This window comes from Osmia bicornis, chromosome 2, assembly GCF_907164935.1.
Source record: "Osmia bicornis bicornis chromosome 2, iOsmBic2.1, whole genome shotgun sequence".
In the NCBI taxonomy this organism is placed as follows: Eukaryota; Metazoa; Arthropoda; class Insecta; order Hymenoptera; family Megachilidae; genus Osmia; species Osmia bicornis.
In genome coordinates, this window is record NC_060217.1 from 4,745,819 (window position 1) to 4,764,835 (window position 19,017).

General features: G+C 44.8%; 1 protein-coding gene across 4 annotated transcripts in view; it reads left to right on the plus strand.

The window, feature by feature from the left end:
- Window positions 1–16,527, plus strand: part of LOC114879263 (homeotic protein ultrabithorax-like) — a 122,166-nt gene extending 105,639 nt beyond the window's left edge. For all 4 annotated transcript variants that reach the window (XM_046290184.1, XM_046290183.1, XM_046290186.1 and 1 more), the window contains 2 exons: window positions 513–921; window positions 14,397–16,527. In XM_046290184.1, coding sequence (XP_046146140.1) covers window positions 513–829 — 317 coding nt within the window. In that variant the 3' untranslated portion in view covers window positions 830–921; window positions 14,397–16,527. The remainder of the gene's footprint in view (window positions 1–512; window positions 922–14,396) is intronic.
- Window positions 16,528–19,017: the final 2,490 nt, after the last annotated feature.

Below are 19,017 nucleotides of genomic sequence, written 5' to 3' on the forward strand. Positions count from 1 at the left end.
GTAAGAACCTTCGAGTAACTATTAGTTTGTAAATATCGTTTACATTTTCTGATTGACTACCTCGAATCTGTTTGTGTCAGCGAAAGTTGAAGCTTTAGTTATAGCTAAACAGCATATGTGGTGGTATCGCTATTAAAAGACAACACCATAGAGGTGTTCCGTTCTAATAACTTATTTGGCAAGAAGCCATTATGCTGCTACATAGTCACAAAAAGGTTAACAACGTTAATTCCCGTCTCAAATTTATGCCAGCGTTAACGTTCGTTTCTAGCGATCCACTTAGGACCCAATAAACTACTGCGCATCGTTCGCGCGCAGAGGTATCAGCTACTCTCTCGATCTTTTTGGTAGCCATCTAGGAGAGACTCCAAGGAGACCTAGTGCGCGCGAACGTTCCTGATCACTATGAAAAAGTATTATTCGCGGAGACACAATCCCGAAAGACAACTTGTGATTAAAAGAAATAAAATGAGAGCTCGTTTATGAACGTTGTTTGGTTTTGTTGGTTACAGGAGCGAACGGAATGCGCAGGCGCGGCCGACAGACCTACACGCGCTACCAGACGCTCGAACTCGAAAAAGAATTCCACACGAGCCACTACCTCACCAGGCGGAGGCGGATCGAGATGGCACACTCTCTCTGCCTGACGGAACGGCAGATCAAGATCTGGTTCCAGAATCGGCGGATGAAGCTGAAGAAGGAGTTACAGGCGATCAAGGAGCTGAACGAACAGGAGAAGCAGGCGCAGGCGCAGAAGGCAGCAGCAGCAGCGGCCGCGGCTGCGCACCAGCAGCAAGCGGCCGGTGGGGGACCGGATGGGGCCAACTAGGGGTACGCCCTGCACCGGAGCCCCCCTGACCACCCCACCACCAATCCACACCACCCTCTGCTAGCACCACAATGTACACAGCTATATTAAAGGTGAGTGACTTCAGTACTGATGTTCCTTTTCTCCCTCTTGTTCGGCGCTACACCCTTCTACCCCCTTTGTTACCTTTCTTTGCTTTTTTTTGTCTTTGCTCTTTCATCTTCTTCGACGGTTTCCCTTTGGGTCGTTTAACCTGTTAAGCAGACAATTTCCAGTTTGATCGAAAACCCCTCCTGTATGGAGGAATGAAGAACTGAGACCGATGAGTCGTACTTGACTAAAGAGGTAGTTGTGTGATCGAGGATAAACGATTTAATATCGAAGCTTTGATAAAGGATACAGTTCAGATTTAATCGTTGTTAATGTAAGTGCTAGCTGTATCCGGAACAGTATATTGAAGGTTAAGTGTAATGAGATGGTTGTTAGCAATACGCATCTACGTTATGATTAACTCTTTTTACAAATATTTTAACGTTTCCTTTCATCATCTTCGTAATTAAAGCATAGCAGTATGTAGAAATCATTAATTTCAATGGCGTTAAATTTAAAAAATTTGTAAATTGGCTGCTTGCAATTGAATGAAATTGGTCGAGGTTTAATCCTTTGTAACCAAAGTTTAGAAAGGGGGTTGAAGGGGCTCGAAGTTAATGGATTTCGTCGACGTTGAACAACGGGCTCCGCAAGGTCTTGAGCGCGCATTAAGCTTGATATATCATCGGCGAAAGTTACCGTATCCTGAAGAAAATGCTCGGCTAAAGAGTATTGCTGGCTTTTAGCTGTGGCGGCCTTTAAAATTAAGTTTAGCCGGTACACTTAATGAGGATAAACCACCTGCGAGCGTGTACCTCCATAATTTCCTAAGTTATTCTGTTTGCGTGCATTTAACTCGTGTTCAAGCTGCATCTCAAGGGGTTGCCGCGGCAACGAGCCCCGTTGAAATGTTGCCCCGTCGTGATTTTCGTATTTTTCTACATTCTAGGATATCCGTGAACGTTAATGAAGCGTCTGCAATTTTCTCGATTCGTCCTGTTTATTCCGCTCACGTCCGTTAGATTATAGTTCATGCTTGATAGAAGCATGGTTGAAATAAGCAAACTTCAAATAGCCACAATATTTACAACTTTCCTGGTGTTCTTCTTTTTTTTTCACTATTCTTGTGAAAAGGGAGAAGTGAAAACTGCTCCGTGCCTATCGTTTCTCCTAAAAGGGGGTGCGAGGGTGAAAAAGAAAGTAGAAAGTTTCGAGTCAGGTAAAAGAAAAAAGGAAAGAAAAAGGCAGATACAACCAAAAACGGTGCCAATTTCAGTACGCTATCTGCCTCGAAGATCCTTCGGTATAATTTGTATTTTAGTCCAGGGAACGACCATTCGTTCCCAGAAAACGAACGACCCTTCGAATTGCTTCTCGGTCGAGGCAATATCGGTTGTAAAAAAAGGTCCTCGCTTTTTCTGCGCTTTCACGAAAGTCTCTGTTGCCGGTTCAGGCTTTTATGACTCTTTCCATGTTTGGGTGGAAAAAACGATTCCCGGGAAATGTCGTCCGCGGACGCTTTGTGCCGATCAGGGCGACAGTCAGCTAACGTGCCGCTTTCATTTCGACTCGGTATCCTATCTCTTTTAGCACCTTTTAATTTTGCTTTTCTCTACTGAATTTCTTTTCTATCATTGCTTTTAATCCCAGCTATATTTTTTCTAAACATAGTAACCAATTAATTACAACAGTTTAGTTTATTATTGTTGGACAGTTTAATTAGATAATTTATAAAGCAGTTTTCCACCGGCTTCATCCCGAAATCTCATTATCAGTCGCGCGCGATTGCACCAGCCGCAGGGAAGAAGAATTGGCGCGATAATTCGCAGTCGTTCCTAATCATATCTCTGCCAGATAAACGGAAAAGTTTATAAAGTTCCTTTTGTTCGTACGCAAGCAGTATCTCACCAAGCGAAGGAATTCGCCAATTAACTCCACGAACTGCATCGTAATTGTAGGCTGTGTGCCCTGCCGAGAACCGATTCCAAACGAGCACTATCCCTGATTCCCAGTGTGAGATGTTTAATCGATGGACTCCGGGTTTCTCGTTCCTCCACGTGTTGAAGAGGGACGAAACACCATTTCGGTGGTTGTCGTTGCATCAAACATTCGCGTTTTCACCGATCTATACGAAATACGGTTTTTAACAATGTCAGTTAGGTGGCCTCGAAATAGGTTAGGATTTTAGACTTGCAAATGGCGTAGTGACATGCATCATGAATGCATTATGAGTTGTGACCCGCATCAAAGTCTCCAGGGGAATAAAGATTGAAGGATGTAACGAGGTTGAAAATTATTTGTTTTAATCGTTATAATTTCGATATTTCTTATAAAAATTTTAAAAATTCATCCACGATATTACCCAGAGCTTTCATTCAGTCGGTCTGACATTATCTTAAGAAATGTCACGCGGTAGTTCCTCGTTCAAACCGAACCGGAAATAATCAGCCTTTTTTCTGTTGTTTTTCTTCCGTAGCAACGATAATCTCGCGTCTTTCTTTATCGTTCGCGTTCTTTATCGGTCGCGACTGTGGCCGAGCACGTTTTTATGACGCAAAGTAGATCGTTAGTCGTTGGATGGAACACTGCCAGGAACTATAATCGCGTTACGCTCGAATTGTGGTGCCCGGTGGTAGCAACGTTGTTGTATCGATACGCGAAATCGATTAGTGCAATAATAAATTGCGATTTGAGTTATATTACCGTATTAATTACATATTTACGACGTTATTTATTTCCCCACTTCTACACACACGCGCATACCCGCGGGTTTCTGTTGCATTGTTTCGGCCACTCATTAAATCGTGCATTGATAGCGGAACCGCATTAAATTCGCGACCGTGCCACGCTTCGATAATATAATGAGATATACATATTTTAGAGGTGTTTTTTAAAATGTTTCTTTTGTCGTCGACGAGATTTACATTTCATCGTTCTTGATCGACGATTTTTGTTGCTACAGACAAAGCCAGTTAAGATCCAATTAAGAAAGGACCAGCCCGCTATCGTGGGTAGTCACAACCTAAGAATTTGACGGACCTCTAGCAGCGTGCTTCCATACGTCACCTTTTCTTTTTTCGTCGCTTAAATAAAGAACGGGACACACCGAAAGAGCTCCTCTCGCGAACCGTCTCCCGATGCCGTGACGCAGATATACGCGCAGATAAATTTTGACAGTGAACAAGAAAAAGCAATTTAGAAGTATTCTGGCGATCTACTTTTATAGGAAAGAGTTCGCCCGTGTAGACGATAAATCCTGCGTCCTGGTACGAGTCTAAAAGCTAGAAATATTTAAAGGGGTATTTCTGATCCAGAGATTTCGTATCGATTTGCGAGTTCTTTATTGTCCTTTCTAACCTGGACGGGTAATACAAAGATCGTTAAGCTTTTGTTAATTTATGCTCGAAACTTAGTTATTTTCTGTTTGCATGTAGTCATGCTATAAGGAAGTTACCAGCCAGAGTTATAGTAAACGTGGGTTAGAAAGGAATGCGAGTGACTTTATGGGAGTTGATATTTGGTTCACGGTATTGCGATGCCATCTAGTGGCTTTAACGACATCGAGCTTAATTATGGCCGCCTCACCCCCGGCTTTCGAGGGCGTGGTTAAGGCGGAGACAATCAGCGCCGAATATTCCATCGTATTGGTTCGTCACAGTTTATCGTCTTTCATTGGCATAAATAATTTTTTCGGGAAAAATAAAGCTTTTCTATCGCATTTTTCGATAGATTCGCGGAAATGAAAATTTTTCACAATAAAGCGATGCAACCATGACCTACGAAGCGGAGAATTGTAGTACTCCGCGTGGCACTATTTTTTCGTTAATTGGTCGTTTCTGTCGTAGAGGGCAGCACGTAATGAGCCGTTCTTGAACGTTATAGGAGCTGTTCTGCCTTACCGACGCCTCACTCGGTACGGCGTTTAATTTAGAGAACTCGCTCCTACTTACCGCCTATTCTACGGTAGTCCAATGATCGCCGGTAATGCGTTTTATGGTTTGTTTTTATCGACATGGTCGTACAGTAACTTACAGTGGTGTTTCTGGTTCTCATCGTGGGGCTTCGTCGCCCGTACGAACACCAATTCATGTGTATCCGTGTTTCTCTTCTGCATCCGATAGTCGGGTTCTCGCATTTTCTCTTGGCTATTCGTCAATAAACCAATAAAGTCGCCGCGACTAACGCTACCTCATGAAGACAAAACAAAGTAAAGGACACTGTTTGATTTTATTGGGCAGTAAAGTGTGATTCCGACAGATTGATACATGATCTTTTCTCTTTGTTTCATCGTCGTTCCCTCCCCTTCGCTCTCTTGTTCTTTCCCGCTCATATATTTTCCAACCGCTTGCTCGTCAAACGGTAGGTCGGGGATCTTTATTGGCTGTAGAGGAAGACATTTTACGATCCATAAAAGCGTTTATAGCGCTCGAGCAGTCTTACCTCGGTTCTTACACCCCAGTTATATCCATTACCCCTTCCGCGGCCTTTCCAAGGGCGGCCACTGGCACGCGCTCGCTCTCTCCACCGCCTTTGAGATTTACAGGTTACGCTCCCGGTAACACCTCGTAAACTTGGCTTAACGACTTTAACCGGGCCTAACTGCTTCCTTCCTGCAATCAGACCCTGACCTACCTCTCACGTAAACGTCCTAGAAAAATTTCAACGGTACCGTAATTCATTACATCACAGACCCTTCATTTTTCTCCAACTTTGCGATTTAATCTAGTATTCTTTTACGTACCCTGGTGTCATTATCTTAAATATACCTATACTCTCCAGATCTTGTACGGCTACTCTATAAGAAAAGTTCAACTTTTTCCGGATGCTCTGGGGATATTTATCATCACGTAGGGAACTAGTTTTCCCCTCAGGAAGGTTAGCATGCTTGATTGTGTACTTTTTTTGAGTTCTCCAAGACTAAGGGCAAATAATGGGTGGTTCCTTCCCCCTACTTTTACTCTTAACTAAGAGAAGTCCACATTGCACCCGAGTGTGCATGCAGCAGGTGCGTACGACTTCTGAAGTGGAACGTGTTTTGTCGTGTCTTACGAGAGCAGAGACGCGCGGGCTGCTGTCCGCTGTTTTATGATTTGTTTTGATTACACTTCATTACCATTTTACGCCTTTCGTTGCCACGTAACTGCCTGGCAATAACTCTTCGTTGTTGATTCTATCGCGACGTTTACGACCGTCATTATTAGCTGATACCACTTGAACTCTCGTAAAGTCTACGCCCGTGCGATCCGACTCGTCCGGGACATCCGCTTGCACGCTGGCCCGTAGTATGTATGAGTAGGGGGATTCCCAGCCTAGAGGGTGGTTGCTCAGAGTGGGGAGACTTACGAGTTGCCGGATCGTCCGGCAGATCGCGCCCCAGTAGTTTGTTACGTCTTAATGCCATACTTCATTTATCGGGGCTTTCTCTCTACTTTACTCTCTTATCTCTCCACAGCGAATCATCATAGCCTTGGGCTCGGAACCGATTGCTTTCGACTCGATCTTGCTCTCTTTCTCTCTCTCTCTCTCTCTCTCTCTCTCTCTTGGCTTGTTCTCTGCTTATTATCTTCGCTTTCGTTACACACGCGCCTACTTTCTGTCGTAAATCCTCGCTCAAACGACCGGCAGCGTAGTATCGCTGCATCTTGATGATTTCTGTGTAAATTCAAGGCGTCAAGTAGATTTATCTGTTGCCGTTCGGGGGAGTAATTGGATTTTGACGGACACGTCCAATCGAGGTGGTAGTGCATGTTTCAAACTATTCTTTCCTCTTCGTTTCATCATGTTTTTGAACTCGCGACCCGGTGATTTTGTAGATTGCATTTTCATTCCCGCCATAGATCCTCGTGACGAATATTCGAATGCGACCAACGGTTTGTTTACTCCAGGCTCGGGAAAATTCATCTTCCTGTCCTACATTGATCGGTGCAATAATGTACGGCAGTTCAAAACTGTTTGTTCATTTCTTTGTACAATGGAAAAATATTTCTATGCGTATAAGATCGAGATTTAAATACGAAAGGGATGTAAGGGATTGCATTTGAATTTATATCATTGCAAAGTCCGGTAATGCATTTCGAGAGCTAGCGCGGCGCATGAACAAGCATAAACAAAAGCTTTTTTGAGCGTTGTGATAGCTTAATAATCGCTACCGTTGATCCGGAGGACGAAGGAAGCCGCGAATTTCGCAAAACCCGGTTTTGTACAAGCGGTATTAGCATTTAAAAATGAACAGCGCCCCGTCTGCTGGCGCCATTGGACCACATTTACACAACAATGAAGGGCCGCGCTCTAAAAACTCCCAGGATCCCCTTGGCTACGAAGTCAACGGAGAAAGAGCAGCAGAGACGGCGGATGAAAAAGAAGGAGAACGGAGAATCGTAACGCCATCTCGATCTTTTCTTTACTTTCTCCTTTCCTCCTCAAATCCCGCGTGTTTCACCCTGTCTCTCTGGGCCCCTACCACTTCAGATTTGAGGTTAGGGTGGTGTGGGCCGCAGAAAGGGACAAGAGGCAACGGCACAGGCCTGACTAGAGAATCTCTGGCAACACAAAACCAAAAGGCTTCCATGGCCTTTTTTTCTTTCGTTCGTTTCTTTTCGGATCTTGGCTAGCCACAGATTGTAAGTGAGAAAGAGAAGACGATATATTCTTCGCTCCGTCTGGCTGGATATTTCTACACACGATACACACTACACCACCCTGTTGTCTGAGCTACAACGTGATGGCTGTGCCTGCGACGTTGCCAAATTATCTTATGTAACCATGTAATTTTTCTAGCCATGGTCGACACTGTACTCGATTTCCAACGATTTTTCCCCCCTTACAAACATGTGTTTCGAAGTAGAGAGTGAAGTATACAAAAATTTTTTATCTAATTGCGTTATAGGATGGCCTGAGTTCATTGTCAGCTATGGCTGCTGAACCGATACGATGACACTTTCGAAGTGACGCGTTCGTATTGCCCGTAGAGAAATTAACACACTCAGATCAATGTTTTCCGACGTTTTACGACTTGTCGCGTGGTAAAAGAGTCGCGACAAACGTTTCAGGAGCAGTTTTACTCCTTCTTCGCTACGGCTGAAAAAGCACCGACCACGGTGTGCCACGTTGGATTTCTGTTACGTGTCTCGTGTGCGCGATTACATGGTTCGTTTAACGCGGAAAGAATGACCGTGTACACGTTGTCTATCAATTCCAGCGGTTTGGTTCGTTTCATATCCTGTTCCAGGGGCAAATATCAGGGGAGACTCAATTAAAAGAAACGCGTCAAATCAGTCGAATAGCTCGGTCGATTCGCTTGGTGTCGCTTGTTTCCAGTTTCGGACGGTTGCTTATTTATACAGACCACCCGGGAGCGAGATCGCGTTGAAATAAAGTGGTACGAGCTAAATGTTCCTTGACCACGCGCGATCGTGCTCGTGCTGTCTCTCTTTCTGGCGCGCGTGAGCTCGTTCCCATACACACGCGTAATAAATATCCTGTGCGGAATTTATCATTGTTCGCTTTGCTTTATCGCCCGACGAGATTAATGTCTTTATACGAGTCGTGAGGAACTTTTGTCATTTTTGTAGTTCACACCTTCACGATTGCTCGGTTATTTTGCTACCAGTGGTCTTCTCGCATCAAGGTAATCGACGAGTCAGTTCAAAGCATTTTATAACTCTAGAGGATGTCTTCAGTTTACGCCGATCTAAGATTCCTCGTGTAATGTGTTAATTGTACGAAGGGAGCACTTCTGTGCATCAATCTCCCCTGGTTAAATCTACAGTTTCGTCGTCAATCCGCTTACACAGATAGTAATACCAAAATAATCTTCTTGAAATGTTCCTAAAGTTCTTGTGAATTTTCTTACACCCATGAATCGCATAAAAAACCAAGGAACTTCAAGGAAATTGAGGGGTTGGAAATGCTGTCTAATTGCGATACAGTGGACGGGACGCTTTAGCTTGTCATCAAGATGCACTTGGTTTTACCTGTTTTTTACATTTTCACGCCACTATAATCTTCGTTATTGTAATGTGTCAGAAAGTTGCGCATCTTTCACATGATGGGAGGGTTAGGACGGGGGTCGGTTACGACCACTGGTGGTGGGTCTCCCTCGATCCTGTGAGAGATTATTCTCGCATCAGCCTGCCGTTCTCGCGGTAAATTATTCGTTTTAAACTAAAAACGGACAATGAAATAAAAGTTTGGGACCAAAAGTTTACGCTTCTTGGCCACGTAAATCATCTCGGCGCGAAGTAGCACGAAAAAAGTTTGGTCGCCGGTGTGTACGAGAGGGTGGCGGCAAAATATGAGAACTAATTGTGACGCACTCCGCGGGGAGTTAAATCGCACGCTGCCTGAGGGGTTAGAATTTTGAGGTGGCCGGTATTAGGTTGTCCTTTTCTCCTTTTCCCCCTCGTGTGTATAAACTTAAGAAGAAGAAGACGCGGAGACAGAAAGCAAGGGACCGGTAGGCAACGTAGTTATATCCCGCGCATGTTGGCAGCAACACCAGTGTGTTTTTCATTTTCTTTATATCACCCTTGACGCTCGTAAAACCATTACCCGTGACCAAGCGAACGCAACTTCTATATAAAATCGTATCGGTGTGCACCCGTCTACAATCACACGATCCACGTGGTCTTTGATGATACTGAAACTCGTTCCTTTCTTTCGCTTCTTCGTTCTCCCCCGGCTCTGCTTTCGCGAGACGAACCCAATTTCCTCGGCGACGGATACCACCCTCGGAGTTTCTCTACTTGCCCGGCTATCAGAAGGTTCCTTGCTTTTTCTTGAAGATTCTCTAAGTAAATCAATAATCAGATACAATCCCAGTGTTCGTGCAATCATTTCTAATCTCTAGGTTAGCTTATTATACTTTTGTACAACTGAAATACACCGCAATGGCTCATTACACCAAGGCGTCGAGACACCGGATCTTGATACCCTGATGTGTAGATAAGTCAGTTAGCGACTCGGTCTAGCGCGTTCCACCATGGAATCTTTTTTGCGTAGCGCGCCCTCTTATTGCTTTCCTCTCTTCTTTACTCTTGCTCTCACTCCTGGTGGGTGATTCATCATCGGCGTCGTCCTCTCTCGTTTCTCTGGCTCGGCTGGCTGGTTCGCTGGCTCACTTGGTTTCTGGCTTTCTGGCCCCAGGACCCCTTGTCTCTTTCTCTCTTTTCTCTATCATTCGTTTTTCTTCCTCTTCTACCTCCCCCTCAGACCTATATACTCGTTTTACTCCTACACTGGAGCCGTACCAACATGCAGTTCTGGCTCGGTAGGGCGCTCTTTCGTGCTGTTGGCTTATAGGTATTCCCGCACTCCGGGCACATCCTGAAGTCGCCGGCCGCAGAGGTGGCTGTACTGGATCGTTGAACAATTCACACCTAAATTTGAGTTTCACTTGATACATTAACGGCCCAATCACTTCTTTAAATTATAACATCGAGTGGAGATAAGAACATTAATGTTTTGACTCTTGTCTCGACGGTTCCAGACATTAGGATAGCTACCAACGCTGTCTTTACTTCTCCTATAGTCTCCCCGTATTTTGTGGCTATGTTTGAACACGGGAAAAGGCCTTCTTTACTTTCGGCTTTTGAGGGCATTATCGTAGTTGGTAGACGTCCGATATATCCAAGGATCCCATCGCACCCGGCTAAGATATCTGCACATACAGATACACCCACTATAAGGGCGAATACGCGTCGCTATAAAACATATGAAACGATATATTACCCAGCGATATCACTCTGCGGCACGAGGCGATACGGTAATATTTCGCCCAGGAACGCTTGGAAATGTTGCCCCGTGTCAGCGGTGTAAGCACTGCGGGGGCACGGCAGAAATCGTTGGGTACGGATCCTTCTTATTTCCTCGTCCCTGTTCGTCTCTGATATTCTCTCTCGTCGTCAATTGTCTCCATGATCAAATGCGATGCTTTTCCTCGTTCTTCAATGGATGATTCAATTATAGGATACATGGAGCTGTGTTCAAACTCTCTCGACTACTATGATTATTGATAGTATCGCAGACGTTGCCTCCATTGTAGGAAGTCTCCCATGTCACGGATCAGCGTTCATCGTTCCCAGCAATGTTTTTAGCACGATTTGCCATTGAACTCGATGGTTAGATAAGCAATTCGTTGCGTGTTTTAAACTAGTCGGTCCAGCGTGAAATATCGTGAGGCTTTTCAAGAACGACGTCGAGGAATAGCAAAACTCGTTTAGAAGAGACCTCCGTTGGTTTTGAAGGTGGGATTCCGGTAATTCGACGCACTGAAGAACGAAGAAAGACCGAGGAAGTTACTCAAGAGCGAGAGACATTGGGATACAAAGTTGAAGTGAAAATGACCGAGCGATGGACAGAGATGGCATGAAAGGGAGGAGAGGTAAAGAGAAGTGGGTTGGGTACGAGGGATAGAGTAGGGACGGGAGGGCGTTCCACGGCACCCTGCATGGGGTAGCTTGCAACCTCACGCGACACTAGAGCCATCTATATCCCGGGAGATTTATGAGTTCCTGGTGCAGCGGCTGCTCGTAGTAACTACACACCACGCAGTATCGGTCCGGTATGGTGTCGGTGCTGCCCCCTGTCGCGACGGGCGTGCTGTTGCCCCGCGGGGGTTACGCGCAATTCGCGCTCGTGCAACGTCGACCCGATAAAAAACTTGCGGCTCGATCTCAATCCAATGCTTCTGCGAATTTCCCCCGTGTACCCCTCTGTCTCGCACCTCTTTTTCTTGCTTTCTTCACATCGCAAGTGACTCTATTTCTCTCTTTCTCTCTTTTGTCTACTTGGTCATGCAGTTTGGACCTGAAATATCGATCATCATTGTGTTTCTTTCACGTTTATAGACTGTGAAAGGATTGAAATTATAGGTCGACTTGTTTGCGCTCGTGACTGGACTGGAGTCTTTAATCCTGTTTGCATGCTTCGATTTTTATTTGATCGATTACAGCGAACCCTCCACATAACACGTATTCAATTAACACAGTATAAAAATTGTGAAAGTTGTGACAGTATAATGCGTCAAAGAACTGCTATAAACGTTTTGTAGGGATAAGGCAAAATTGACCTAATCATATTCTAGATTTAAACATATAAAGCAACAGTGTTTAAGCACAGTGTTAAAATGCTAAACTTATTGAACGATAGAGTGATTTGACTTCGTTTCTCAAACGAAAAGAAAGCGGGCAAGATAGCATCTCGTTCAAACAAAGATCCCTTCCAGTAAAAGAGGATGAAAAAGGAACTAAGCAATCGGCATCGATATGAATCGATGGAAGAAAAGGAAGGGAAAGACTACTCGTAAGTCGAGATTTTTCAAGTGCCCCCTCGACGCAGCCGTCCATTCGCGCGATATCCTGCAGGGCTATCTGATGAAAATAGCGAGTGGGACTTTTCTCGGGTGGTACCAAGGGTACGGGAACGACGACAACGATATGAGTACCGGTATCTATCTACCTATGCTTCTGCTCTCCAACCCAAACCCCCACCCTCTTGATGCGGCCGGTTTACGAGCAACCTGTGGTAACGAGAGCGATAGATAATAACCGCTCCGTGCTCAACCCCATCCCTTTCCTCTTCCACTTCCATTCTCGCTACCCTTTTCTCTTTCCATCCTTCTTCGTCTCTTGGAAAACCTCTCACGTGAATATTACCTTCGCTTATTTTTGCGGCGATTGGCGCTTGGATTTTTTAATCGATTTCACGTTGCATATGGGGCATTTAAGACTTATGCTGAATGATAGTTACAGTTTTAGTTCCAATTTTAATTGTAAGATTAAAAAAATATATTTATTCATCCTAAAGCATTACTCTTGACAAGGGTTGGTAGTTGTTTCGGCCGTGGACGCATCGAGATTCGTGCTTTTGGTTTTTGCGAGCTTTAAGCAACGTTAGACTCGCGACGGTAAAGGCACACGGAACGGAAATTTATTGCGGCTTAAAAACTTCAGCTTCCTTCGGAAATCCTGATAAATGCGCGCGAAGGAGCAACGCTCGCGTACGTATGTATGTACGTTAAACTCGGCCCTGGCAAGCCGGTTGCTCGCATAGCTGGGACGAAGGCGAAGTGACTCTAGGCCGAAAAGCAAACTACGGCAAAAATGAAATACAGCCACGGACAAACAAACGTCTCCAGTAGGGCGGTTCCACTCGAGTCTCTTTGAATAAATTTCCTGGATTTCTTCCTCGATTCGTTTTCTGTGACATCTTGATCGGTACCTTGTTACAGTTGCTGGAGAAAAGTTTGAAAAACATTCTATTTCACAACATTCTACAAGAATAAATGAAAAACTAGTTCCTGTTCTTAATAATTCGATGTTCGAATAATATTTTTTTTCACAAGAAGTAAAAAGATATTGCGAAAGTAGCGTGAAAAGAATCAATCAATAGGATCGAAAGGAGCAATTTTAAGTCATTGTCGAAGATTCGAGGCGAGCAAAAAAAAGCGAGTTGTATAAGCATTTGGATTGAACAGTTGGCGCGAGTTTGCGGCTGTAAAATGTGCCGACCTTGCCAAGTGCTTGGAACATCCTCTCCTTTGCTTTTCCGTTTCTTTAAACGCTTTTGTGACGACTCGGCCTGCGCAGTCCAGGGTATACAACTTAGTCGAGAAGTTTGCAGAAACAAGTAACATATCATCATTTACCGAAGATTGGGCCAACCTCAAATATGAGATTGTTAAACTAAATATTCTGAACCTGTTTTGTAAAAGAAGTAGTCAGAAGCAAAGAAGTGGGGATGGGGGTTTGCCACTTGGACAGGTAGAAATCTTGCCACCTAAAAGGTCAATATCGTACTTTGGCGAATCATGAGTACTAGAGGGCACCAAGAACGCACAGGCTGTCGAAGACACCTTTAGAAGGGAAGATTAAAAGGTGGTGTGGGCACGAAAGGAGCAGTGGTTGGCTGGCAGCGGATTGGCAATGCGCTGGCTCGGGTGTCCTGCTATTCCTCCCTAAGACCTTCCCGACCCAACCCCTTTCGTTCTTAACGCGTCCTATCGATATCCCGAGATACAGACACCACCAAGCATCGGGCTCAACGTGCGTGTGTCCGGACAAGGCAGCACGTGCATTCATCCCATTACAAAAGGAGCTGAACCAGCTCCGGTGACCCGACCCCGTCGTGTCCTGGACACGTTCGACATATGAACCTACGTAGCCCCCGAGAGTGGAACCTTGAAATGACATCTTCGTCAATTCACCACCATCTTCGAAAACGAATGAGTCTGGTCGGTATTTTGATTTATTTCTTTAATTTCCGGTACTTAGGGCTTGGTAAATGTATTACATGTCACAGTATTATCATGTTGCCTATCATTCGCCCAAAGACCGCCGCTATGTAAATCTAGTAACATATTTTGTAAATCTGTGTGTTTTCACAGTTCTGCATTATTTTTCCAATGAAAGAAGTCTCTGACTTCCTACTCAGGGAAAGAAAACATTTGCAAAGCATAAGCGCGTGTCACCTAACCCGTACATTCTGATTTCTGTTTCAGGTGAGTGGCAGGTTGCATCCACTGTCTCTGTAATGCCAAATAGATGGCCGATGTGCGTATCTGTCGATCGTCAATTTATCGGTTGCGGCGAATCGGATGCTGCACCCGGTGAGTGACGAACCCGCCTCTCGCTCCCCTGCGCCAGCACCACCACCACCCCCATGGAAACTCCTGTAGCTCACTTTGACCAATATTCCCGCAGACCAATCAGTATCCAAGTGCACAGAGAGACGTTCGTACAAGCCTGGTATTGTCGTAGTTGTGCCCCATCCCAACCCCCTTCTGCTCTCTCTATCTTATAGTTTCTGCTTAGCGTGCAGTAGTGTGTAGATAGAGGGGGGTGAGTTACAGGAGTAAGCTACATTCTTACGGACTTTCTGTCGCGTCCACGGAACGGACGGGAGACAAACGTGGAAAGAAACGAAGAAGAAATCGAGGACGACTATGAACCGGGGATTGTTCCGGTTCCTTGTTGGTTCGTTGTTTGTGTGGTGCGATGCGATAAGGGTGCGCGCAAACTCTAAAACCTAAATACGTAATGAAAAGGCTAAGAGATAACTAGTAAGTTAACGCTTGGGAAATAAGGAAGTATCCTTGAGTGTCGACGACGAAGGAGAGGTTATTAAAGATGATCATCGTCATCATTAGGAGATGGGGATTTTGAATGAACATAGCCACGCGTTTCCCGGTGACAATTTCTTCACGCAAAAGTTATGTACAAAATGATGAAAAAAGAATATTCCCCCCTTCTCTGTTTGGTTCGTTTTCTTCGAGTCCTTCTGTTGTTTTCTCGCTCGGCGATACAACCCTTTCGAAGCGTATCATGCTATGACTGCTGTTGATGTTATGTTTTTGTTAAATTTTTTTTAATTATTATTATTATTGTCTGCAGAACGACATCATAACACGCCTCTGTCGTGGCCGTGTTTCGAGCACAGCCTTACTTCAGTATTGAAAATAAAGAAAAGGTGGTGCACTGATACAGTGGATACGGTACACGATAGGAACGTGTTACTTTCGATCGGTACAAAGTATATATGTTGATGTTCGATAATTTTGTTAAATATTATATAGAAACGTTTATGCGACGCGTTGAGCTCTCTGCACGCGCTGAAATAGAGTGCGGAGCTGATACAGTCCTCACGAGTCGAATTGTAGCTTATATTTTCCATTTGAGATTCGTTTTCTCTCGTGCTCTTCAGTTTCTTCTGCTGTGTGTTTCTTCTCGTACTATTCAGTTATTTCCACTGTTCGTTTCGTACTCGTCAGTTTCTTCCGCTATTCGTTTCCTTTCGTACTCTTTAGTTTCTTTTGCAGTTCGTTTTAATTTTCTCCCTTCTCTCTATTTATCTGTTTTACACACACACATACACACACGCATTCTCTTTCTCTCTCTCCTCCTCGTTCTCTCTCTCTCACTTCGATTCGTGAAGCAGGAGAAAAAAACAAAACGATAGATTCTACGAGCAAGAATATTACATTGTACGTACCTACCTAGTACCTATAGTCGCCTACCCAGACACGAAGTGTACGTGTGGCGCTATCCTAAGGCAGTAACAACTATTCTAGTAAATGAATGTATACGAATAGCCGCTAAGAGACACGCAGGAAGTAATAGGTAAACGCAGTATTTTTAAGAGGAATGTAATGTTATTAATTATTTATTTCGTGGATCTCGGAGATGTGGGAAGGAAAAAAAGAAAGGAACAAAATTAAAAAGAAAAAAGGAAATATTTTGTCGCCTCTTGTTTATGCTGTTACGCACGCGCGCGTGTGTGTAGGCCTGTGTTTAAGAGGGGCAGTAGCCGTACGTGTGAACCCCGTGCGTGGCGGACATTTTGTGTGAACGTTTGCAAGATGGCAAAAGCAGTAGAAAGGGAAATAGGAACAGCATCCTCTGTTGTAACATATTAGGGTATCGATTGTTTACCAATCTGGATCCTGATTTTATGTAATCCGCGAGAGCGACCAGGGCCGTGCCTGCTGCCTATTTCACAAGCCTTGTACGTAAGGAACGCACAACGCTTGTACGCAGATTTTTTAGGGGCGGTTGCTGTTCTGAACGCTATTGTAACATTACCTTGATTATACAATTGCTAAGGTAAAAAAGAAAAAAGTTAAAAAAAAAAGAAAAAAATAAATGCGATGTAAACTTGATGCGTTTTTCGCTTTTTTGCCTGCGGCCCTGGCCGCGTACCGATTATATTCCTGTAATCCATGTTTCCTCGTAATATCCCTCTTGTTGTGGTTATTATTCATCGAAAAATTGTATTTTCATACGTGGCTTTTTCTTGCACTATGGGCTGAGTAGAGACACGCGCATTAATAGTAAAAATTTTCAATTTACTTAATTTGTTCTTACCTTCTTAGTCTTTGAACCAAGGAATCTATAAAAGTGTCCCTTTAAATTCTTCAAGATTCTAAGATTTTCTTCACGCGTTTCGTTACATCGAGTCGCGGTTACATAACAATGTTTCGCGGTTACGTAACGACGATAGAGGATGGTCGCGATAAATCCCCGAAGCAGGTTGACTTAAGGGTAGTTGGTAAAACGAGCAAGATATTTCGCGGTGAATTCGTTGTCAATTCCCTTGGCCGATAACCCCGCTAGTGTCCACGCTGTGGCTGAACGTGCAACGGTTGCTTTACGACGCTTAAGCTACGAGTAAGGCGTCCTCCTGGTGCCCCCGACTCGATGTGGATCCGCCTTAACGGGCGTTGCGTTGATCCAGGGTCGAGCTTTCTACGGCAGCCCATAAGTCTCGCGATGCTCCGAGATATTAATATGTTATTGCGGAAAGACGCCCTCATGAAAGTCGACAAGGACTGGAAAAATATGTCTCGCGCGTCTCGACGTCGTCGTCGTAGTTCGGAGGAGGAAGGGGTGGTCCACGGCAGTTCACCCTATACTAGGGAACGATGCTAGGCAAACCGACTACTGCTGGTCTCTTATACACCCACACGTCCTTGTTACCGCCGTGCAGGGCCCGGGGTGTGGTCGGGGTAGAATTCAGCAGACACCATTTGTATTAATGAACCGCCCGACAATGGTGCACGCTCGATGAATTATGTACCTACGTTCGAAGCCGAACGAAACGCTGCCCACCACCGATCTGCTTGCTTCTATTTTGCCGGTGACCTCGCACGCCCTCTTTGACAAGGATTCACTTTTTAATCGCTTTGTGAAGTTCACGTTCCTAGTAATCGGTCAAATTAAGATTGTCATGACGGGCACTGTAATTTTCAGACTTGTAAGACCTTCGAGATTTCCATCAAAGACGGATAGCTCCGTCTGCGTAAGCGCGACCCATTACCGAAAGACGTAGCGAGCATCCATCACAGCTTGGCGCGGATAAAACGACCGCTTTACTTCGGATTACAGGGGTGCAATTTACAGCAGACGGGAGAGCACCTGTTCGTTCTTGAAGAAATGGAAAGGTGGCTAGGCTGCGCGAAACCAGAGGGGTAGCCTTTCAGGGGTATAGGAATAGCGTGCCTCGCAAACGTTGCGGTAATTGAATCCCACTAAGACCACCCTCCGTACCGTTATATAGGTGCACTTGCTTAAACGTATAACTTCTCCCCTTTGTCGATCTTTCTCTGCTGTTCTCTTCCATCGTTTCTTCTTCGTTACATTACGAACACTAAATCATTCTGCTTTTCGTAGTTGAACGGAACACTATTCTTGGTCGTTGGACATTTTTCTTATCATGGTAGAAGGTTATGGTAGATATTTGAGATTTACCTAAATAACACCTTAAACATGACAGACAAAGTGTTAATTGCTGTTGCATGGACCAAGTTAATAAATGGTTGCTTGGTGTCTTCAAGCACCCCAATTAACAACTACTACATAGTAAAAAAAGGCTGTCTTCAAAATCCAGACACACAACATTCACCTTTTGAGCAGGCATCTTAGCTCAGCTAGGTATAGACGTACGCTAGCGTGCTTCAAGCTCATGTAATTACTTGATGCTCTTCTGTTCGCAGCTCACCGCTGTCTGAAGCTCACGTGCTTGCTTGTGTTCAAGCATAAGCGTATTCCGACCGTGTACTCTTCCGGTGTGTTCTCGCAGGGTGGTGGGATCCTTCGTGTTGCGAGCGCGTATCTTGCTCAGTAGCCGCGGGCGGAAGGGATACGGAGGGGCCCTGGACCAGGGGATGCTTGCGGAAAGAGAGGGGTTATTAGGCAACGCAGTACCTCATCCCTCATCCGCGTAACCACACCGCAGCGTGTATTATGTAACAACACGGAAACGAACTGCAGCCCAGCCGGTCGGTCGAGACGCGTTGGGAAGCATCGTTGTGTGTTGTTTGCCTCTCCGTTGTTTTGCCCTCCTACTCCTCCTCCCTGTTGCCCCTTGGCTGATATTACACGAGGCGCTAACAACGCGGCCACGTTCGAAATAAGCGTTCACAGCTCATAATTCTCGCATGAAAAGTGTCATTTTTCTTTCTGATCATCGCCGATTTACGGACCATTCGTCCGACGATATTGTTGGAAAAATTTTTGCTTATTTTTCTTCATCGTTTTTAGGAGTGGAAACGCGTCATCGATTTCGTGGATCCACACGGAGATAGGGACGGTAGTTTTCCGCGTTTCTGAAGAACCGGATTCCCT